The 22,550-nt window shown below is 50.3% G+C and overlaps 2 protein-coding genes across 10 annotated transcripts in view; one reads left to right on the top strand and one right to left on the bottom strand.

Annotated features, from left to right (window-relative positions):
* The window catches only part of CKAP5 (cytoskeleton associated protein 5), a 100,018-nt gene extending 95,571 nt beyond the window's left edge, over positions 1 to 4,447 (top strand). For 6 of the 7 annotated variants that reach the window (XM_034769520.1, XM_034769521.1, XM_034769522.1 and 3 more), the window contains 2 exons: positions 81 to 235; positions 1,731 to 4,447. In XM_034769520.1, the coding sequence (XP_034625411.1) occupies positions 81 to 235; positions 1,731 to 1,985 (410 nt within the window). In that variant the 3' untranslated portion in view covers positions 1,986 to 4,447. The remainder of the gene's footprint in view (positions 1 to 80; positions 236 to 1,730) is intronic. The other variant, XM_034769524.1, reaches the window with a different exon arrangement.
* Positions 4,448 to 5,306: 859 nt separating this feature from the next.
* Positions 5,307 to 20,854, bottom strand: F2 (coagulation factor II, thrombin). Of its 3 annotated transcripts, none has more exons than XM_034769527.1 (14): positions 20,440 to 20,854; positions 18,482 to 18,645; positions 16,007 to 16,031; positions 15,761 to 15,811; positions 15,144 to 15,249; positions 14,874 to 15,010; positions 11,427 to 11,729; positions 10,827 to 10,928; positions 9,563 to 9,689; positions 8,839 to 9,006; positions 8,313 to 8,486; positions 7,896 to 8,074; positions 6,020 to 6,090; positions 5,307 to 5,581 (listed from the first exon to the last, which is right to left on the bottom strand). In XM_034769527.1, exons 1-14 carry the CDS (start codon positions 20,711 to 20,713, stop codon positions 5,438 to 5,440), a joined length of 2,025 nt encoding a protein of 674 aa, XP_034625418.1. In that variant the 5' UTR covers positions 20,714 to 20,854; the 3' UTR covers positions 5,307 to 5,437. The 3 variants fall into 3 exon arrangements, with proteins under 3 accessions (XP_034625418.1, XP_034625417.1, XP_034625419.1); XM_034769526.1 differs by having other exon boundaries at positions 18,482 to 18,684; XM_034769528.1 differs by having other exon boundaries at positions 5,310 to 5,581; positions 18,482 to 18,628; positions 20,440 to 20,581.
* Positions 20,855 to 22,550: the final 1,696 nt, after the last annotated feature.

A 22,550-nucleotide genomic window follows, 5' to 3' on the forward strand; every position in this document is an offset into this window, starting at 1 on the left:
GTCTCAAGCTCTAGATTGTTCTGTTGGATACTGCATGAGGCTACTAAGAGGCTTAAGTGTGTTCTTTTTCCCTTTCCTAGGAATTTCTCCTCAGACGGAGTTAACGTGTGTCCCCACTTCCACCAACACAGTGTCCTCATCCATAGGAAACACAAATGGGGAGGAAGTGGGGCCTTCAGTCTACCTGGAAAGGCTAAAAATCCTCAGGCAGCGTTGTGGCCTTGACAATGCAAAGGTATTGTACTTCTGAAGACCCCTATAAACTCTACAAGGGAAGTGGCTCACCTTGGGTGAGGCCAGTCATTTGGAGATCTGTACAGTACCCAGACTCTGATCCCAATGAGTCTTACTGCATGTCCTTGCCATCTGACTGCATGTCACCTTTCCTGGTGTAAATGGCTTTAAAGCCGTTACCTGGCTGAATAGACTTTGTTAGTGCTTCAACTCCCTTTTGTCTGCTGCACTGATGTAGACACCACTAGCCGCTACAACTCTGGAGTCTGTCTTCTCTTGTCAGGTAATTAACTGTGAGTTTCAGGGAAAAGCTAAATGACTTACCTTCTGGTCTCTAAAAGGTAATGCCTATATTAAGCTGTACTCCTGGGTCACATGACAGTGAGTGTTCTAAACTTCTGTACCCTCCCACTCTACAACAACTAAAAGCTGCATGAATGAAGGGCTGTGTGGTTGGGGAACATGGGATTTTGAGACAGCAATAATGCTGAATGTGCTCAGTACGTTACATCAGGAACCTATGGAATGGGTCAAACCTTCACTACATCCACTGCTCTCTGGGAATCTTAGTTACACACTGAAAGATGGTTACTGCCAGCCACTTTAGACACACTGGTAACTCCAGGAATAGCTACAAGGATTAGGTGGTATAGATTTAGGTAAAACACTACCCTTACCTTTTAAGATAGGACATGCACATCAGTTTACAGCTGAGTGCAAAATGGCATGTGGTGCAGACATAAACTCAACTCTGTCACTGACTTTTGTAGCTGCAGATTCCCAGGAGAGCAGTGACTTGACTCTGAAGCACCTGATGGCAGAAGAATTCTGTCAGGCAATCCCAAGTTTATTTTCTGCTCAGTTACTTCAGAATTCCTCAGAGTCCTCATGGTGCCATATGTGGGAGCACCGCTGTCTACACTGAGTGTTTAAATACAGTGGGAGACTTGCAGGATCGCAGCAGGCCTTCCCAATGAAATGGGAACTGATTTTTATCATCTCTGAAGAGAATGAGAGCTGTTGTGCGAGGATGGGCTTCGCTTTAAATCCTAAGTAGTACACAATAGTGCAGACCTTTGGCTCCTTTAGTTAATTGAGATGAGAAGCAGTAAGTGATTAAGCAAAGATTTAGGCTCTAAGGTAGGTAGGCCCAAACATGTAGAAAGCTTTTCACACATACAGGTAATTCAGAAGACTTGTGCTTAATGCAAGTGATCATGAGAAGCATGCGATTCACTCTGGTCACCACTAACACTAAATGGTGACCTCCTGGTTCCAAGTAGCTAATGCACCATGGCAATAGCTTACATATAATCTGTCCTGGAAATGGAGGAGTTGGAACGTATACACTGTACTAATGTTGGACTGCTCCTTTTCTTCCTCTGTTCAGCATGTTTCCCATGAGGGAGAGGAGCCATCCATTTATGGTGTGGATTTCTTGCGCAGCTTTTGCCCTCCAGTGTCTTAAATAACATCTCCTTTTCCCCACCCCATAGCAGGAAGACAGACCACCATTGACATCACTGCTGTCCAAACCAGCAGCCCCTACAGTTGCATCCTCCACGGATATGCTGCACAGTAAGCTCTCTCAGCTCCGTGAGTCACGGGAGCACTACCAGCATTTGGACCTAGACTCCAATCAGACTCACTCCTCTGGCATTGGAACCACCACCTCTTCCTCCTCTTCCACAGCAGCCAATATTGATGACTTGAAAAAAAGACTGGAGAGAATAAAAAGCAGTCGCAAATGAAGCTGTTTGAGAGAGAGCATGGCTGCTGCTTAGCTGTCTTCAGCTTTAGTTTACTAAACTAGAAGTCTTCATAGTTAAAGGGACCTCATTTAGGCCTAGTGTATACAAACTGATTTATGTATAATACAGTGGATTTTGGGGGATGATCTGAGTCATTGTGGCACAAGTATTTGTACATACTCTGCTTCTCAGTGAGCATCTCTTGACAATAGAAGATTGTCTGTGTATTAGGTGTAGTGTACAGACCTGTAAACAGCTGTCCTCCTGCTCAGACTAGCTTCTCATACCTTGGTTTTTTTATTTGTAAAATTGTATTAAGATCTTTTCTTAACTCTTAGAAGCTCTTTAGTGGTTTCACTTTTAATTTTGTGAATTCTTCTCCATGTAATCCTTGAACTGTTGATTCTGTATGGACGCATGGCATGGCGTAACTAATTTAAGTGTCTTTTGTAAATAAAGTTTGCATTAACTATACCAGTCCCTGTAGGAGCAGCAGTGACTGTCCATGGGAATAGAAGCCACTGTGTATTCTTAGATGCTAGTGAATGGGTATTGCTGAGCTGAAACCAGCAGCTCTTGAGCTGAATACAGCAATGGACTGCCCTGCGCTGCTGCTGCTGCTACTATTCCTGGAAGGGAACCCTGGACTTTTCAGCCTTTTATTTCTACCAGCAGTATTGTTGCTGTTAATATGGCTGCCTTTCAACTTCTTCCTAAGAACATTCAGGAAGTAGAAAGGGATTATTGACTTTGCTAGACATTTGTTAGTCTATCTAGCAACTTCAAGTTACAGGCCCTGTGAAGTCACTACCAAGAGCAGGCATAGTCCCCATTGTGAATAAGTGCAGTGACACATCTGCCCCCTTCAAGAGAGGTTACTGAGAGAGAGAAATGTTCTTACAGAATAGGTAAGCGGTGTCCCATGTTCAAAATACTCTCAGCTAGGAGTCAAAGCTCATGGGGTTTTCCGTCATGTAGCCGTGTATATGCAAGTGCATCCCAGCCTACAGAACCACCATTGCAATTATAAGAATCTGCTTAGGGTGATGGCATGCTAAAATCAAAATGTCTACAAGTTCTGTGGTAATACCACTTTTTGAAGATTGTTGCCATTGGTTGTGATTAGTAAGAGGACATTTCCTCTGGCTACTACTTCCCACAAAAATCCTTGGGCATAAAATTTTGACCCATATTGCATTGACTGCTTACTGTTTAATGTGATGGTTGGCTTCAGCACACTTGTTATGGACTATGACTTGCATGTGTTGTTGAGCTGTATCCTGTGATACTCATGGTACAGAGGGTTTCTGTAGTATATTTCTGCTTCTAGGTTCATCTCTGCTCCCTGAAAAGGTGCTGCTTCAAGATCTATTCTCTAAGCCAGCAGTTCCTACCACAGGGCTGGCATTTAACTAATCTTGGCTGAATTTTAAGGCATCTCTGAAGAATATAATTTAAATCATTACTGTCTGTACATCAATTCTGTGCTGCAGCTTCTGCAAGTCTCTCCTGCAGAAATGATGGGGCTAGAGTTCTAGTGAGGCAGTAACCTGCTACTTAGTGCCTGGAGTGAGTCTGTGTAGTATGGAAGGAATCCCCTTCTTATGTTAGTGGCCAGCTGGTGTCCATCACTTCTCACCCCTATTCTATTCCTGCTAGGCTTTTTGTCGAGTTCTTCTGAAAATAATTCTAGGCAGAGGGTGGCCTCATAGCTCTATTCCATTGAAAAGGGTATGACAGAGCACTCAGACAATTTGCAGCTGGGGCAAAGTGTTGACAGGGTGTAGCTGGACAGTTTGTGTTTGCTGGAATGGGAGCCACTGCTGTCATCACTCAATTAGTGCTGTGTTGCACTGATAAATTGCCAGTTACTTTCTGGGTTATGGTTTGCCTTTTGCACTAAGTCTCAAAGTAGCTGACTGACTCAGTTCTGCTGTTACATTACTATATGTTGTAAAATGCTGCATCCTCTGTTTGTAATTACCAATTGGTGCAGTAGTGAGTGAAGTAAAAGGAATGCCTGTAAACCTGTACAACACTAACTTACATTTCATATTATTTTGGATGTTAAGTTCAGAAGCAATTAAGTATCAATGGTAGAAACCAGTATTATCTAAGGTTTTTGCCCTATGTTGCTTCTGCAGTATAGCTTATTTTTGGCTAATGGTGTATGGTTGGGCCAGGAATTACTTGATAGGTAAAATGTAGGCTGTTAATTAAAAAAAAGCACACTAATCAGCCTATTGCAAATATTTTCATCCCATTAGTTAAATTTTGTTTCAAAACAAGTGTGTAACAAGTCTGCCTTTAAAGTGACTGTACCAGACATGAAACTAGTCTATTTTTTTCCTCATTTTCCTACTGTTAGACTAAGTACATTAGAATTGACAACTGTTTTCATAGTCAGGACATTTTACTCCAGACTCTTGTAAGCAGAGGCCATTAAATGTATAAAACAAGCACCTCATAGCCCTGTAAGTTATTTTTTTTTTGTTTTAAAGTGTTCCCTTATTCCATATGGTGCTGCTCTCAGCCTTGTCACACTAGCTGTCCCAGATTCACTATACTGCTGTAGGAATGACTTTTAGATTACCTAGTGGGGGAGAGGGAGCCTAGCATCCAGCAATTGTTCTGATGGGTTTAATTACATCCCAGCAGTTCAGAAAAACTAAGTAACCTTCTTCTTAACCTACTATCTAATCCCTTTTCAAAAATGCAATCTTTCCCTTGCAGCACAACCGTTTACACTGACTACATTGTCAACACATGAAGATGGTCAGAGAACAGGCCATTTTGGGGCAGTGTGTGTGTGGGGTGTGTGCAAAGTGGTTCTAGCTAAGAGCCCCAGCCACCTAACTAGCAAAGTGCTTATTCGAAGATGAACACTGTAAGTATTTGTTTAGGGGGCTTCCCCTGTCTTCTACTCATACAATACCCTTTCCTTGGAGTTGTTGGACAGCTGCCCCTTGCCTTCCTGTTGCTGAGGGTGAGGTTTTTTTATAGTAGCATTTTAACTGCCCCCTTGTAGCAGTTTAGTGTGTTCTTCTCTGTAGGCTCAGTCTAGTTGCTAGAAGCTGATGCTCTACAACTGGCAAGGAGCACATAATCAAGGTCTCTTGGTTTGTGACTTTAGGCATTACCTCTGTCTACAACTGGGATAATGTGACTTGCTTATCTCTAGGGGCAGCGGTAAAGATTGGTAAGCTGACTTGCTTAATACACATTATGTCCTTATTGATGCTAGGGTGCTAATTACACAGATTAGAGTTGGATGGAACCAAGTTCTGTTCTCAGCACTGCCAACATACAAAGCAGGTACAATTGTTGCTATAACCATTTTATTGGCAATGGTGCCAGAGAATACCTCTAGACATCTTACTTCAGGTTCCTTAGTGTTCATATTGCTACAAATTAAAGCAGCTGTAAGAGTTGAGATGTGACAGATGCTTTCTTTATTGCCCATATTTGTTGATGGTTTTTAGCATCCATTTCTTCAAGCGGAATACATGTGTATAAAATCCATATTTATCATCACGGTCACAGCCTTCTCCCCATGAGACGATCCCCACCTGATACCAGCGGTTTTCTTCTGGGCTCTTACAGAGACAGATAGGAAAATAAATTAGTACTCTACATAGGGCTAGCCTCAAGAGCAGTGAGATTTGTGCCCTAGCCAGCCTAGACCTCCAGCTGGGCTAGGTAGAGCTCAGCAGTGATAGCTGTAGCCCAGTTGGATGGGAGCACTAACAGTCACCTGTTTAGCTGGATACCCAGCTGGTGTAGATCTGCTCAGGCAAGCTATCACTCCCTTAAACTCTTCACAGGTGCTCTGAGAATGCATGAAGCTTGATGAATCAGGATTTCTCTTCAGTTCAAAACCAGAAATAGATCTACTGTTTAGGTAACTGCATCTGCAGCCATTTGAGAGAACACCTCCCCACTATCACTTCAGCCCTCTTAATGTTATAAGGCTTCCGTGGCAACCTACTCCCACAGTCTCCTATGAGCAAAGCCACCATGCTTGTTGCACATACCTTCATGACAAAAGGGCCCCCACTGTCCCCCTCGCAAGCATCCCCTCTCTTGGAGTCTTCAGGCCCGTACCCTACAGGAGAAGAGGCAAAGGGCTGTTTTCTCTACTTCTTCATTTGTACCTTTAATGTTACACCGATGCTAAGTCTGGGAAATGGTACTAACAGTATGGCCCTTCCAAACATGCCCTTACTCACCCTCTGTGTTAGTCATCATAAAGCTACCAGCTTACTTGATTAGTATCTTTCCATTGAAAAGCGCAAATAAAGGTGCTTTCTTATAGCCACCCCCACCTTCTGTTTCTAGTGCTGCCTTAATTCCATCTCCTCTCCCCTGGATTGGTACACTGCCCCAGACTCCCATTTACTGTGATCTCCCTCCCACACACACTACAGCTTTGGCCTGGGATATTGTAGGTCCCTACTCTAAGTCCTAGTTTTTTTGAGCAAAATCCAGTCAGTCTTCTCGCATTCATTTAATCCCCTCCCCTCTTTATTACAGGATTCAGTTGCCCTTATTTAAGATCATCCCTAGCTTTGCTGTATTCTATTCCCCTTAAAAGACTTTTTGCTATTCTCACCTGATTTCTTCCTATAGCAGGGTGAGCAAACTATGGCCTTCCACCCATTTTAATCCAGCCCTCAAGCTCCCATTGGGAGAGTGGGGCCAGGGGCTGCTCTACATGGCTCCCAGAAGCAGTGCCATAGCCTAGCTGCTCTAATGGGTAGGGGCAGACTGCTCTGCACACTGCCCCTACTCCAAGCACCACCCCTGCAGCTCCCGTTGGCCAACAACTGTGGCCAATGGGAGCTGCCTGGCTACATCTTCACGTAGGAGCTGGAGCAGGGACATGCTGCTGCTTCCATGAGCCACTTGAGATAAGCGCTGCCTGTGGCCTGCACCCCTAAATCCCCCCTCAAAACCCTTGGTCTCTGCCTGGAGCACCCTCCTGCACCCCAATCCCCTCATCCCCAGAGCCCCTGCCCTGATCGCCCTCCAAACCCCTCAGTCCCAGCCTGGAGCACACTCCTCACCCCCAGCCAGAGCCCACACTTCACCGCCCCCTCCAACCCCAATTTTGTGAGTATTCCTAGCCCGCCGTACAATTTCTATTCCCATATGTGGCCCTCGGGCCAAAAAGTTTGCCCACCCCGTCCTATATTATTGGTATCACCACTGCTAGGGTCAGGGCTCTCTGCTGCAGCTCTGGAACAGCCTCCCTCTGTTTTCATTATCTAAAAGTCTGTTTCCTTGCCTCCAAATGCTGCAGTCTCTGCCCTCAGCTGGTGCTGTTTAACACTAATATTTTCAGCAATGCAAGTTGAATGAAGCACTATGTAAAACAGGCTCAGGCAGTCACTCCCTCACATTCAGTATCCTAGGTATTGACCACTACTACAGCCAAACCCTCGGAATCCCCTAATGCTAGACTCTGCTAATTCTGTACAGGAGGGAGGGGAGAATTCCAAGCCCCATTCTATCTCATCTCTCACAACCAGCTGATCCCCCAGAACCTTATTCATGGCTCTAAATTCTTCATCCCTAGGGTGACCAGATGTCCCAATTTTATAGGGACAGTCCTGATTTTTGGGTCTTTTTCTTATATAGGCTCCTATTACCCCCCATCCCCTGTCCCAATTTTTCACATTTGCTGTCTGGTCCCCCTATTCATCTCCTACATAGGCTGGGAATTCCAGAGGCTCATTCATGCCCTGGGCATACTATTTCTTTAGGATAGCTTAATTACTGCCCAGTAAACGTTGATCTAAGTGAGCCCTTGCATTATGGCACATGGTACCGAGAGCAACTCTGCCCCCTGAACCATCCATCACTGCCCCCATGTGCAGCAGTTAGCTCTGCACACCCAGCAGCACTTACCTGCACAGAACATGTTTTCAGTGAGTTTGATGTTAGTGGATGCCTTGCAGGTATCCTGGCTGACTATGGGGAGGTTCACCTGTTGCAGAACTGAGGGCAGTGCGGTGGTGCCAGAGCTCCAGGTCTCATACAGATTGCCCCATCCAGATACCCGCCCTTTGAAGCCTGACAGCATCAGGCTGCAGGAAGAAGCAAGGTTAAAGCACATGGAAATATTACATGTCACCCTTATAGCCTAGCACTGCCCAGACTCTGGAGGGGCACCTCACCAACTGGCTCCCCTATTGCAAACCAGCACAAAAGATGCATCCTGCTTTTTGCTAGGGCTTTCCTGATCCTTCAGGTAGACCCAAAGGAGACATTTGCAGCCTTGCTCCCTGGGGTTCTGGGGCTGCTTTCTCCCTCCAGCCTCCTCACCTCTGCACCAGCTCTCTGGTGGGCAGACAGACAGGGTGGATGCGGTCGCTAAAGACTATGGGTTTCTTCAGCAGCAACAGTGCAATGTCTCGGTCCAGGTTCTCTCTCCAGTTGTACTTGGGATGGATGATGATTTTATCCAGCAGGGCGATTTTCTCTATGTTCTTCTCGTACCTGAAACGGTTCCAACGGAAGGAGAGAAGTGACTGTGCAGCAGCTGTGAGCTCTGGGGGCTACTGGCCCTCTGGCTGGCTTGCAGCACCATCCTTCTCACAAGGAAGAGTGGCCCTGGGAGGGGTGCAAACTGCCCTCCCTTTCACTTTAGACTCTGGGATCAGCAGAGCCTCAATGAGTGGTATCTTCACGGGAACCCACTATAACCTGGGGAAGCACCTGACAGTCTGGTTCACCACGCGGGTTCCCATAATGCCAGATGACATCCTCTCTAGACCCCAATTTTATTTTCCCACTACACTCATGGGGGACTCCATCTGCTTCCCCCTCCCTCCCCCATTCAAGTTCTTACTTTGTTCTCTGGTGCTTCCCAATCCGCACCAAGATGTCATCTGTGGTGAAGTTCTTGTCCCAGGGTGGGTAAAGGAGGCAGTGGGCAGCAGTAAGGACCCAGCGGTCGCTGATGAGGCTGGCACCACACAGCAACTCCTGTGGACTCTTCCTGAAAAGCATCACCTGCCTGGGATGGGAAGAGAAGGTGAGAGATTTACCCAGGGTACTGGCTCAGCTGGCTGCATGTTCTTGCGTACCTTGCAGGAACAGCAGTTTGGCATGATCAGGGAAACCTGCCCTCACTGCCCCAGGAGACCATGACAGCACTCCCCTAGCATGAGTCAGGTCTAGTTCTTAGGACCCTGGGACCTGGAACTGAGGATGAGTATTCTCCTTGCAGTCCTATCTGAAGGGTACTTTTCCCCTGCCACTTTCCCCATCTAATTAGACTTCTAATCCCTGCCATGGCCACCAACAGAGACCTGTGCCTGCAGGACTGGAACAAGTAGGATGAGGGTGAAACACACAGTCTGCAGCGTGCTTCCCTTTCCATGGCAGCCATGCACTTGGCTCCAAAGGAAAGAGGGAGTCTCTGTCCAGCTGTAGTAGTGCTGCCAAGTCAACCCCAGAAAGGGCTCTGAGTAGAGGTGGTGCTGGCTGACTACACCATGCCAGCTGACAGATTCCTGATTTCCCCGGTCTAAAAGGAAAGACTGTAGAGGAACTGCAGCAACAGTACTTACCAGGGGGCACTGCCAACTTCTGCATCTTCCCCCTTTACAACCCGGCCCCGAATGTAGGAGTCCAACAGCTCACGCTCACTCTTATCAGAAATCTGTTTCTTCTCAAACAGGGGACGGATGCCACAATCTGAAAAACCAGGCAGCCTGTCTCTGTTACTCTGCCTGATTTGCAATACAGGGGACCCACTCTACAGACAACAACATGCTTGACTGGGAGTAATTGATAGCTGCCTCATTTTTAGGGTTACCACCTGGCTGGTATTTGACTGGCCTGGCTGTTGTTTTTTTTATGAATTTGCCAGTTACCAGAAAAATAAATGTAATCTGCCTGGTTTCTTCCATATGGGTCTAAAGATTTACATTATCACCACACTACACTGGGATATCTAATGTTAAAAGTTTGTGTGTCCAGCTAACAATGCTGCAGTGTTCCCACTTCCACAGTTTAAGCAATAACAAATCAAAACTGTTGAAAATATAAGCTTCCTTGCCCTCCAACATGCAAGCACACTGCACGTGCGAGAGAGGGTTTGAGTCATGCAGGATTGAGAGACATGCAAGGCATATTAAATAATGGAAGATCAGGGCAATGGTGTGAGTGATCCTACTACTCCCCTCCCCCCCAATAAAAAAATAAAGCTCACATCAGAATGCAAAAAAATGCACATTCAGTGACAACTGGTTAACGAAACAGCCTAAAGGGTGGCTGGCAAAATGTGCTGATAAAACAAATGCCCATTTGTTATCGATGATGTTCTCCCTATATACTATAAGTGGCTGTTGAAGGGGGGGGGGGTTGCGGAATTGCCTTGTGGTTGGGGTTGTGGCAGGCTTGCCTTGGGGGTGGGAGGGTAGGAAGTGATGATTTTTTTGCATTTCAAAAGACAGTAACCCTACTCATTCTCTATTGTGCTCTTTGCTGGGAGAGGCTGGGACTGGAAGATCTCCCAAAGCCAGCAGTCTTGCACCTTCTCCTACAGCACTTCTTGCTCTGAACCAGGGTTGAAGTAGCAGGGATCTCCTCATGGCACCTCCTGCTGGGGAAAGCTGGGACTGTAAGGACTGGGAGCTTCCTCACAACTGGAGGCTAGCTTTGGATGAGCTTTTTAGATAGAACCTAAAGTAGTTTTAACATCCACTTCTGCTTTCAGCAGTAGGCATTTAACAGGCTTTTTTTTCTGAGTAACAATGCATTGTGGGAAGGAATTGCAGCTTCTGCAGCACTTTTGGTGCTATTTTTGTGCCTCCTGGGTCCTTTGCTCACCTGTTTCACCTGAACCAAAAGTCTTAACATCAAAGAAGGTTTGATGCTGTTGGGTAATGGTCCTCCCTGCTATTACTTCGTCAATCTCATCCAGAGGCCTTGCTGAGAGAGACAGACAGAGATGTTCAGAGGCAAAGCTCCAGCGTTTTACTTAGGGACTTCAGAAGTGGCACCATCCCTTCCCACACGTAGTGGGGTTGGTGGAAATATTGCTTTTTTAAGCAAGACCATTGGTTCACTAATTCTCCTTCCCAACCTCTGGCCAACAGGTGAACTAATAAGCAGCATCCAGTTAGCTGGAATATGGGGGCACATAATGAGGTGATGCAGGGGGATGGGGTTGTCAGTCAATAAAGGGCCCCCTCAAACCTCAGGCATAGTCTTACATGTGTATACATACACCATGTGACCCACACATGCATGGCTTCATGTAAACAGATTAATCCCATACGTGTAGCCTCCCATGAGGCTGTGGCCCACCCACTCCTCACTACAGGGTCCCTTCACCACAGTACTGTATCCTCCTGGCTACTGTGAATTTCTCCCACCCTGCAGGCCCAAGATCCCCATGGCAGCCCCATACCCACTGACACGCCTCACCACAGTAGTGCAGGTCACAGTACTCAAAGGTAGTATTTGGATGATCCACATAACACCAGACACCCTCATCATCGTCATCAGGATTCCGGCAATAATTCTCCAGCAGCTTCACTTCTCGGGAAAATGTATTTCCATGGGACAGCTCCTTTGCCTTGTCTGAGGCCCATGGCAAACACTTGACCCCAGAGACGGTGACAGAGAGATTCCCATGGTAATTCATCCCTTTGTCCGTTTCACATGGCTGCTGTGTTTTGTCCAGTGGAGGGGACCGGGGACTAAATGGAACTGTGGTCTTGTCCTGACCTGAAAGAGAAGGAGCAAGACAGCCGTTATCAGACTCGTGGTCCTGCAGTGGGAAGTGCTGGTGTCTGGCTACAGCCCAGATTCCAGCAGGCCCCAGAGCACTTCATTATGTCCCATCACTCCACTATGTCTGGGAGTCCCCTCCCTGAATCCCATGGGATACCCCACACAGCCCAGGAGCCCCCTCCTCTCCAGTGAGGCACCTGGGGGTGCTGCTTCACTCAAAGTAAAATGAAACAGACCTTCATCCCACTTCTCTGTGCCATTCCCAGGTATTAATGGAACTTCAGTGTGTTTGCATTTTCAGGGGAAGAATCCCTACAAGGCAGTTATATTGATGCCCCAGGCACTTCCTGCGGGAAGTGGAGTGACCTGGCCCCAGCCTGCTCTGTTCCCCTGGCTCCCAGGCTTTGGGGCAGGGGGGGAGAACCGTCCCCCAGCACTCGTCGGCTGCGTGTCTGGGAGCCAGGGGAGCGGAGCAGGCACTTACCGGTGAGTGCAGGACCAACCGCTTCTGGAGTCCTCAGGGGAGTGGGGGGTGGGGCTGGGGCGGGGCCCTGGGGAAAGAGGTGGAGCAGGAGCTGGAGCAGGACGCTGGTGCCCTACGCAGCTGCGTACTTTGCGTATGGGTAAGGACGGCCCTGTATGGAGGGTTACCCAAGAAACCACTTATAGTTCTGAGCTAGAGCTACCACAGCCTTCCACTCCTTTCGAGCACATGGGGAGATAGCCCTTCGCAGTGATGTGCAGCCAGCTTCCAAACCACAGGCCCCCTCAAAACATTTCTGCCTCAGTCAATGAGACATAAAATATTCTTCACAGCCCCAAAGTCCATTAGTTCTGTACTCATTCTCTCACAGGTCTCGCCTGGCAGCAAGTCATGGGGAGCAGGGCTCCAGTTTCCTGGGCAGGCAGGCAGACACCAGGAGAGGTACTGTGCAGCTGTAGCTTGGCCTCACCCTCCTTTCATTCTCCTTGTGTAGTACTGGAGCCCCAGTGCTGGCAGCTGCTGTGACAGCAGCAGGCACATCTGTGATATCGTAGCTACCTGACCAAGCAGCAGCAGGGTCAAGCCTAGCTTCCAAGAAGCTGCCCCTCCCCAGTGTAGCCAATTCCTGCCCTGCATGAGCAACCAGGGCACCATCCATGAAGGGAAATGATGCCTCTCTAACGTGCTAGTCTCTCAGCATGTAAGCAAGATGATGGCTAAGGGAGAGTCAGCTAGTAAAAGCCTCTGCCATGGGTCAGAAACTGGCCAAGGAGCAGAGAACAGCACAGGGACTAGTGGCCAAGTCTCCCCCAGCAAAGGGGAACAGTGGCATTTAAAAATATATATATATTCAGATGCTCTTATTCCTAGTTTCAGTCTTGAAAGCTCCCCTATCAGAAGGGCTGCCACTGCCTACTGTCAGCAGGGCTGACTCCGGGCACAACGGCTGCCATTTCCTGATAGACTCTGCATGTGGACATGAGGCTGCTCCTAGCGAGATGGCTATCACATCCCATCTGTTCAATGAGACTGAGGCCAGGCTGATCTCAAGGAAGATGGCTGCCACTCTAGAGGGAGCTAGAGAGGACACTGGGGAGAGGGGCTGGGCTAATGCGGTGCAGGGGGCTGCAGCCTGCACCGGGAAGACTAAGTGGATGTCCAGGGGGTGCAGCAGCCTGTGGGAGAGCCGGGGGCAGAGCACAAGGGGGGGGGGCAGCTGCCAAGCGAGAGAGGGGCAGGGAGGAGGAGGACACAGCACTGCCAAGGCTGGAGAGTGCTTCATGCATCACCTGCCTTTGGCCAGGGCCAAAACCCTCTCATGTTTCAGCTCTGCCTGAGGTAAAACCCTCTCTGATTGGCTGCCTGCCCCACCGCCTGGGGAAGCCGGCAGAGCTATCCCCTCAGGACCTGCCCGCCCCCATGCCAGTCTCACAGGAGGGGAGGAGGGAGCAGAAAGAGCCCAGCAGCTCTGGATGGCTCTGCTCCCCTCCTGTGAGCAGTGGGAACAGCAGAGTTCCTCTGCGCCTTCCCCCTTCACTCTCCCTCCCTACAACACCTGGCCTGGGAAGAGGGAGGGGGCGAGGAATACCTGGAGTTGCAGGAACAGATGTGAGGCTGGCAGATGGGGGCTGACAGCTCCTGCAGCAAGGTGCCAAAAATCACCTTAATCAATTTGGGACCATTGGTACCACCAATTGTCACCCCCCCACACACTGGAGGGGGCAGGAATTAAAAAAAAAATAACCCAAAACCTATATTTTGTTTTTTGGACTCTCTCTATATTTAAATCATGGTTTTGGGGGCAATCTCACACGTGTTTCATGTCTAACATGATTTTGGAACCTTTGGGGCTGGCACTACTGAGAACGGCAGTTCCCCACCCCCTCGGTGATGAGAGGATAAGCGGAGGTCAAGCAGTGAGTGAGTGAGTGTGTGTGTGTGTTTTGAACCTGAAAGTATCACACACAAATAGGGGAGGGATGGTTTTGCCATAATGGTTACTTAAAAAAACAGAAAGTAGGCAAAAAAATGTGACTTATTCATTCCTGATTTATGAATGTATGCGGCTGGCAGCAGTGATGCAGCTGCTGCAAGGCTCTATGGGAACAACATTATTTAGAGTCAGGGCCGGCTCCAGCTTTTTTGCTGCCCCAAGCGGTGAAGCGGGAAAAAAAAAAAAAAGATAAAGCCGCCATCGGCGGCACTTCAGCGGCAGCTCTACCATGCCGCTTCATTCTTCGGCAGCAATTTAGCGGCGAGTCCTTTGCTCCGAGAGGGACTGAGGGACCCGCCGCCGAATTGCCGCCAAAGACCCGGACGTGCGGCCCCTTTCCATTGGCCGCCCCAAGCACCTGCTTCCTTCGCTGGTGCCTGGAGCCGGCCCTGTTTAGAGTAGCGAAGAATAGGAAAGATTGAGCACTTCAGAGGGACCTAAGCAAGCTAGGTGAATGGGCAGCACAATGGGGAGCCCTCTCCAGCTCAGTGTGCCTTTGCCTTCCAAGCCATAGCTCCGCCACCCATCCCCACAGGACTCCTCCCTCCCACACCCACTCTCCACAGACCCTCCCCTTTCTTGAGGTCCTTAGTATCAGCATTAGAGTAAATTCTTCCCTCCCAGGGAGCGGGATATCTCAAGGCCCAGTGTTGAGGCTCACCACACACTGGAACAGCACACTCCTCCCATCGCACTGCTGGGTCTCGGGTGTAGCACCAGGGGCCATTTGGGTTGTTGTCTGGGTTCCTGCAGTAATTCTTGGTGAGATTGGCATTTGGATGGGTGGTGGTGTTAAACCTATGAGAAAGGAGTGATGAGGTAGCTAGCAGCCTAGAGAACCCCTCCAGTCAGAGTTGTGGTCTTCCTCACAACCTGGCTTCTCTAACCAGAGCTGGGATTTAGTGTGTGCGGAAGAGGGTTATGGACTTACTCAGGTCTGTGAGGGAATTTGCTTGTCCAGAACTGACATTCAATCCCCGACTTGGTGACAGAAACTGTCCCTTTATAGTTCTGCCCACTGCCTGCGACACAGTTTCCTGCCAAAGTCCCAACAGAGGGCAAGTCAGATCCAGAGGGAAATCAGAGGCACTATTTTCATGGAGTCCATAGGTACCAGCCTACAAATCCGTGACATGGGTTCTCACATACATGCATAGACCCACCTTAAACAAATTTTACCCCCAGATCATCCTGATGGACTTCACTTCTGTATCTCAGTGCCTTGATTTGGAGCTGGGGGTAGCTGGGAATAGTAGCGAGGAACTGGCTCCTCACTGGAGCTGGCAGCAGCTGGGCATCTATCCTATGCTATTCCAAGGGGGACTCCAGGGTTTTTAGGATGTTAAAAAAAAGTGTTTGTGGGGGGATCATTATGGCAGGAAAGTCTAGGGGGCTCTGCCTCCCCCTCTAAGTGCTGTTGCTCCCCCTGATATTGTCCATCTGATGACCTCCCTGCTTCTTTAGAATTTCCTCCCAAATTGTGCTGGGAGCAGGTTTCCAGGAACTCACTATCTCCAGTGGCTCACGAGGTCTCCAAGCCCCTCTTACCTGTCAGACACTCATCCAGAGCTGTCCTGAGCTTCCTCTGGGATTCACATTCTAACAAACAAGAGCAAGAAACCTGTCAGGTCAAAGGCACTCCAATGAGCACTGCAGCTCAAGTCAGCATAACATATGAGAGGATAGAGCCTTGGGGAGTGGGCCCTGCTAACGAAGTTAGGGAGCCAGCTCTTTGGGGTACAGCAGTACAGCCTGTGGGACATCAAAGCATTTGCAGGACTTTAACCAACTTACCCGTGTATTTCCTCCAGAATTCATTCTGCAAAACAAATGCAAACACTTAGGATCCGAGTAATGGAACCTCAGCCCTGCCTTAACTTCTGCAATTCAAACCAAAGCCAGACACCATCTCAGTAAGAGAATGTCCCTTCTTGGCAAACAGGGAGCAAACTCTGGCCCTGCTGAGATCAAAGATACTGGAGCACAACAGAGAGAAAAAAGAACAGGAGTACTTGTGGCACCTTAGATGCTCTAATAAATTTGTTAGTCTCTAAGGTGCCACAAGTACTCCTGTTCTTTTTGCGGATACAGACTAACACGGCTGCTACTCTGAAACAGAGAGAAAGTGACACTGAGTCACATGCTTTCCTGTCAAATTCTGGGGATACCTCTCCTATCACAGCCCTGCCCCAATGGAAGCCGTTTGAAAGCAGCCCATTTCACTTCTGGCTGACCTATCTCAGCATCATCACAGTTTCCAGCTGTCAAATCCTCTTCAAGCAGAATACTGCCTTGAGAACTACCCCACTTGGAGAGTAGCAGGGGACTGGAGACAAAGCAATTCAGGTGGGGAACACTGGCAGTAATGGCCTTTCCTGTGGTCAGCTGCCTTCCCTCTCCATTCTGGGCTTGGGATCCCTAAGTTTACATCAGCCAGCCACAAACTCCTCTCTCCTTCCATCCCTGCAAGGTCAGGCACAGTGGCAAGCATTATCTCTATGATTTATATTACAGTAGTATCCCAAATGTGCTGGGTGCTGCCTAGACATATAGTAAGGGACAATCCCTGGTGCCAAAACCTCCTAAACTGGAAAGACAAATAACTGACAAAGTTTGGGGGCCAGGGATACATCATAAGCAAAGGAGTCAGGGGCTGATTGGTAGCAATCTTGTACAGACTTATCTACAAGGCACGTTAGTCCTTGCTAGAAGGGTATACATTCTAGTACACACTAGCATGTTGCACACTAACTGGCTTATGTGGACCCTGCTGGTGTGTACTAAGAGCGTGCGTAGGTTGGCCAGATGTCCAGTTTTTGACTGGAATGCCCGGTCAAAAAGGGATCCTGCTGGCTCCAGTCAGCACTTGTTGACTGGGCCGTTAAAAGTCCGGTCAGCGGTGCAGCGTGGCTAAGGCAGGCTCCCTGCCTGCTCTGGCTCCACGCAGCTCCTGGAAGCAGCTAGCATCTCCCTCCAGCTCCTAAGCGGAGGCGCAGCCACAGGAGCTCTGCATGCTGCCCCTGCCCTAAGTGCCAGCTCCGTAGCTCCCATTGACTGGGAACCATGGCCAATGGGAGCTGTGGGGGCAGCGCCTGTGGACCAGGGCAGCGCCTGCGGAGCCCCCAGGGCCATGCCTCCACCTAGGAGCCGGACATGCCAGTCACTGCTGGGAACCACCTGAGGTAAATGCTGCCTGGATCCCTGGAGACTGCATCCCTCACCCCCTACCACACCCCAACCCCCAGCCATAAGCCCCCTCCCGCATCAAAACTCCCTCCCAGAGCCTGCATCCCCCCACCCCCCGAACCCTTTGGCCCCATCCCGGAGCCTCCTCCTGCTTCCCAAACTCCTCATCCCCAACCCCACACCAGAGCCCGCACCCCCAGCAGGAGCCATCACCCACCCCCCCACACCTCAACCCCCAGCCTGGAACCCACACGCACCCTGAACCCCTCTTTCTGGCCCCACTGCAGAGCCCATACTCCCCTTCCACAGCCTATCCCCCTGCCCGGAGGCCTCAGCCCAGAGTCCGAACCCCCAGCCAGAGCCCTCACCCCCTCCCGCACTCCAACCTCCTGCCCAGCCCAGTGAAAATGAGTGAGAGAGCGCGGATGGGGGACAGTGAGTGATGGAGAGGTGGGATGGAGTGAGCAGGGCCTCAAGAAGGGATGGGACAGGGGGCAGATTGTACTTTAACCTAGGCCTAATTCCTGTGCACTCTTACCTGTTTTCAATTAATTTTTCATTTTTAGAATATTTTGCTCTTCCCTGTATCAACTAAGATTTAGTTTCCTTGTACAGACCTTTCCCAGCTGTCTTCCACCTGCCCCCAGCACACACTGATTTACACTCATTGTGATGCTCATTTTTTTCCATATAGAACTAAATATACCCAATTTCCTTCAAAGTAACCTCTTACCCCCAACCTCTACCTCCACCAAGCTGCATCCCCCCAGTAATGAGGATAGGGCTTGTCAGGCACCTCCCTAGAGTTTTCCCTTTCGCTCTGTCAGACAGGAGGGCTCCCAGGACTGTAAGGATGCTGCCACCAGAACCGATCTAACCTTTCAGGAGAGGAAGGTAGTTCCTGCCCAAATTAGGAAATATGCCACAGAACCAAAGTCATTCCTTGAAGGGGGTCTGGGAACACAATGGACCTCACCTTGGCAGCCCCTTGATGAACCCTTTAGAAGCTATGATCCTTGACTATCTGGTCTCTCCTCACGGTACGCATATGAAGGAACATTTCCTGAGAGTGGCTGTACATACCGTGCGAACAGTGGACTCAAGGGCTTCATAGGCCTCCTCGTAGCTACATTTCTCTTCTAGACACTCCCGTTCCAGGTTGCCTTTGAGCATCTCTTCCAGGAATCCCCTGTTGGCACGTCGCGGGCGCTTGAGCAGGGAAAGCGCTTGCTGCTGCCCAAGGAAAACTATCAAACCAGAACACTGACCAGTCACTCGACACAGAGCTGGGAAAGAACCGTTTCCTTTGCAGGCTCTGCATGTCTGGTCATGGGTCTGAATCAGTGAACACACACAGCCAGCGAGCCTCTCCTACTGCCTGACCTCTAGTGGAACACAGGGGATGAAAGAGGCCCAATAGGGCCTATCCAGTTCACCCTGAGGCCCGTGCAGGCTAAACCTCCCTGCAATCTATGAGCTAAGTCTGTGACCAGTCCTAGATGCCCCAATGGCTGAGGCCTCCACTCCTTCCCTGTACATTTCCTTTGGCAAGGCCACTCCACTAGTTCACTACTTGGCCAAAGTCTGTCTGCTTGGAGCATCAGCACTCACTGTCTTTGTACTGCCACATACTGGCAGCTGTTTCTCTCACTCTGGCATGCGTCTTTTTGCAATCCCAGCTCAGTGGGATATGCTGGGAAATCACTTCTATCTGCCTGTTCAGAGACCCTGACTTCCAACCTAGCTTCAGCCTTCTCCCATTCCTCTGCATAGCAGTGGGGCAGAGGAGATCGTTAGAAGGTCCTGTCTGAGGGGACCCTCCCCTAGGGTTACCATACGTCCGGATTTTCCCGGACATGTCCGGATTTTGGGGGCTCAAATCCCCGTCCGGGGGGAAATCCCCAAAAGCCGGGCATGTCCGGGAAAATCGGGAGGTCAGCCGGGTCGGCGGGGAGCCGGGTCAGCCGGGCCGGCGGGGAGCCCGGCCGGCGGGGAGCCGGGTCAGCCGGGCCCGCGGGGATCCCGGCCGGCGGGGAGCCGGGTCAGCCGGGCCCGCGGGGAGCCGGGCCCGCGGGGCCGGGAGCGGGGGGGTGCGCCGGGCCGCTGGGGGCTGGCAGTGCTGGGCGGGCCGGGGGTGGTCGGCTGGGGCCGGCACCCCAGGGCCCGAGCTGACCCAGGCTGGAAACGCCGGGGGGGCCAGCCTGGGCCGCGCCTCCTCCCCCCACACCCCCCTTACCTGCTTCAGGCTTCCCGCGAATCAAATATTCGCGGGAAGCAGGGGAGGGGGCGGAGACTTTGGGGAGGGGGCGGGGTTGGGCGGGGCTGGGGGCGGGGCCGTGGGCCGTGGAGTGTCCTCCATTTGGAGGCACAAAATATGGTAACCCTACCCTCCCCCCACATCAGGGAGAGACAGGAATGAGGGAGCAGACGCCCTAGTGGGGAACAAAGGAGGAGCACCAGGAGCAGGGACACAGTATATTACATATGCCTGGGAGTGAAATAGGGCCTAGCCTGTACTACATGTGTTGTTCTGACAACCAGAGGGGCAAAGGCAAAGTGGAGAACAATAGCCCCCCATAAATAAAGCAGGTCACCAAGAGAAAGTGAGTCCCTGGCCCAGGAAATGCCACATGTGGCCAGCACAAGGCGCAGGACTGATTAAGATACCCCTTCCCTCCCCCCAGGTTCATTCATGCTCCAAGACAGGGGGCTTTGAAATATACAGTCAGAATAACCCAACACAATCCACTGAACTGTAGTAGCCAGCCACTCTCCCCACCTCATCCAGCTCTTTCCCCAGAACCTGGGGACTGCTGCTTCTCCCTACACAGCAATAGGGAAGCTCTGCGCGCTCTCTCCCCACTTCTTAGCAAGCTAACTCCTACCATCTTAGCTGGAACAAACCCCTGGCCACTCCAGGGACTGTAAGCCCCTCATACAGGCTTCCCCTTCCAGCTGCAGCTTGGGAATGAACAGTCCCATTCGTTTTCCTCGGCCTCCCATCACCCCTGCCCTTCCCTCGATACTCAATGAGCCCTTACCCCTGTCATGGCTCAGCACGAGGTGCAGAAGGCAGAAAAGGAGCAGGCTGCCCAGCACTCTGACTCTGCTGTGCCTCATGGTATATGCCTCAGCTGCAGGGGAAATGAAGAGGGAGCAGGACAAGAGAAGTCCCAGCCCCGTCTGGGTTAATGTTGAACCAACATGAAGAAATAGGACCCAGGAGGTCAGGGTGTGTGGTGTGTCAGGGACAGCAGGGGCTGAGGCTCCTGCTGTCCCTCCTCCGCTTGGCTTCTCTCCCTCCCCTTCATGCATTTTCACTTTCAACCATTTTACTGGTCTGAGCAGCACAATAAAACAACAATAATTATACTACTTAGCTCTGATATAGCGTTGTCATAACCACCATCAGACTGGGCAGGTCAAACACTTCAAAGACGAGTGACTGCAGCCTCACAACTGCCAGGAGGTCACAGATGGGGAAATGGAAGCAGATGGAAAGAGAAGGATGCTCCCAGGCACACAGCAAGCCAGCAGCAGAGCCAGGAGAGCCCAGCCCACCTTGGTGAGGTCACTGCTAGATCAACATAGCTGAAACAATTTCTTCCAAGCCATCTTTGCTCCCACCTTGCCTCATTGCTGTTGGCCCCACCACCTCCCTGTCACATGGGCTATGTCTACACTATGAGCGACGAGTGTGATTCCCAGCTCACTTACACATACTCACGCTAGCTCGATGAGAGCTAGTGCAAGTATAAATAGCAGGGTAGCTATGGTAGCATGGGTAGCGGCTGCATGGCTGACATGCTGAGTACTTGCCCACAGGGTTCAGACAGTTTGTACTCAGCACGCCTGAGCCACGTGTATGTGAGCTGGAAATCACCTGCCTACCCCACAGTGTAGACATAATCCTAGACTCATTTTCAACACCTCCCCTCACATCCAGGCTGGCACCAAGTCTCCCTGCTCTGCCCATCGCACATTTGTTAATGCCCTGGTCATCTGTGATTGCTGCAGCATCCTCCTCTCTGGCCTCCCCACTACTCACCCCCCACTTCCACTCCATCGAAAAATGCAACTGCAAGGATTCTCTCCCTTACTCACCAATCCCAAATGCATCTCTCCCCTCTGGGGATCTCTCCACTAGCTCCCCTTTACCCAGCACAAACCAGTTTAAACTGCTCATCCTTGCCTCCAGTGCCCTACACAACTCCAGCATGGTCTTCATCCTGGCTCATTTCTTAGGGTCTCCTCTTAGCCCCTTGCTTCACCAAGGATGCCAACACTACCACTCCCTTCATTTCCTGGGCCCACGCTCACTCTCCTCCATGTGGCCCCTTACACATGAAGCAACCTCCCAGTCCATGTGTGCCAGCCGCCACCCCCCCCCCCCAGCTCTCCGCCTCCAAACCCCTCCCAAAGACTCACTATGGTCACAAAGATCAAGGTCAGGATGAAGACGACCTACCCCTATGCTTGCCCTCTCCTCTGAACTTGTTGGGCATTGCATCTTGAACTCCTCAGAGCAGGGGCTGGTCCCTATAGAAATGTAACAGAGTCAATGCTTTAAGGAAGTGAACTTTCTCCCAGCTCTGCCCCATGGCTTAGCCACAAGCCTCCTGTTCAGGATTCAACCATTTCTTCTCCTCTCTGAGCACCATAGCCGGTGGTCTGCCAGAGAATCAGCTCCCCTCCCCCCACTGCCAAGGAGCATGAGGGGGTGGCAGCTGCTGCTACAGCCCATTGGAGTTCTTTCCAGTTAGTTTAATAAAGCAATTCCTGATACAACACCCCCCCGGGGGGGGGGGGCACAAAGTGGGCAGAGCTGGCGGCCCCTTTTATCCTACACGAGTGAGAAAGGGGGAATCTACTAAAGGGAGCCCAAAAAAGAAAGGAGATGAAAAAATTCTGCCAAGCAAGACTACTAGTCAGGTGGACAGATAAGCCCTGGAGATGCAGGGGAGGAATCTGCTGAGACCAGGAAGGCAGGATTAACCTGAGGGCTGTGAAATCAAAATGAACCCAAGAAGGATCTAGTGCTTCATTCAGCATGTTAAAGAATAGCAATGTGGCCATCATGAGTGTGAGCTACCTCAGAGCGGGGCCTGTAAAAGTAACAGGGACAGGTGCAGAGCACAGAAAATGAGGCTGC

The sequence above is a fragment of the Trachemys scripta genome, chromosome 4 (genome assembly GCF_013100865.1).
Source record: "Trachemys scripta elegans isolate TJP31775 chromosome 4, CAS_Tse_1.0, whole genome shotgun sequence".
NCBI lineage: Eukaryota > Metazoa > Chordata > Testudines > Emydidae > Trachemys > Trachemys scripta.

Bases quoted from the DNA above. Each gene is read 5' to 3' on its own strand.
- F2 (XM_034769526.1), bottom strand. From the start codon at position 20,713: ATGCATGAAGGGGAGGGAGAGAAGCCAAGCGGAGGAGGGACAGCAGGA. The intron at 16,032-18,481 runs GTATGTACAGCC...TTTGTTTTGCAG, and splicing joins TTGAGTCCACTGTTCGCACG to AATGAATTCTGGAGGAAATA. The intron at 5,582-6,019 runs GTATGTGCAACA...TGTCTCTGTAAG, and splicing joins GGGGCCCTTTTGTCATGAAG to AGCCCAGAAGAAAACCGCTG.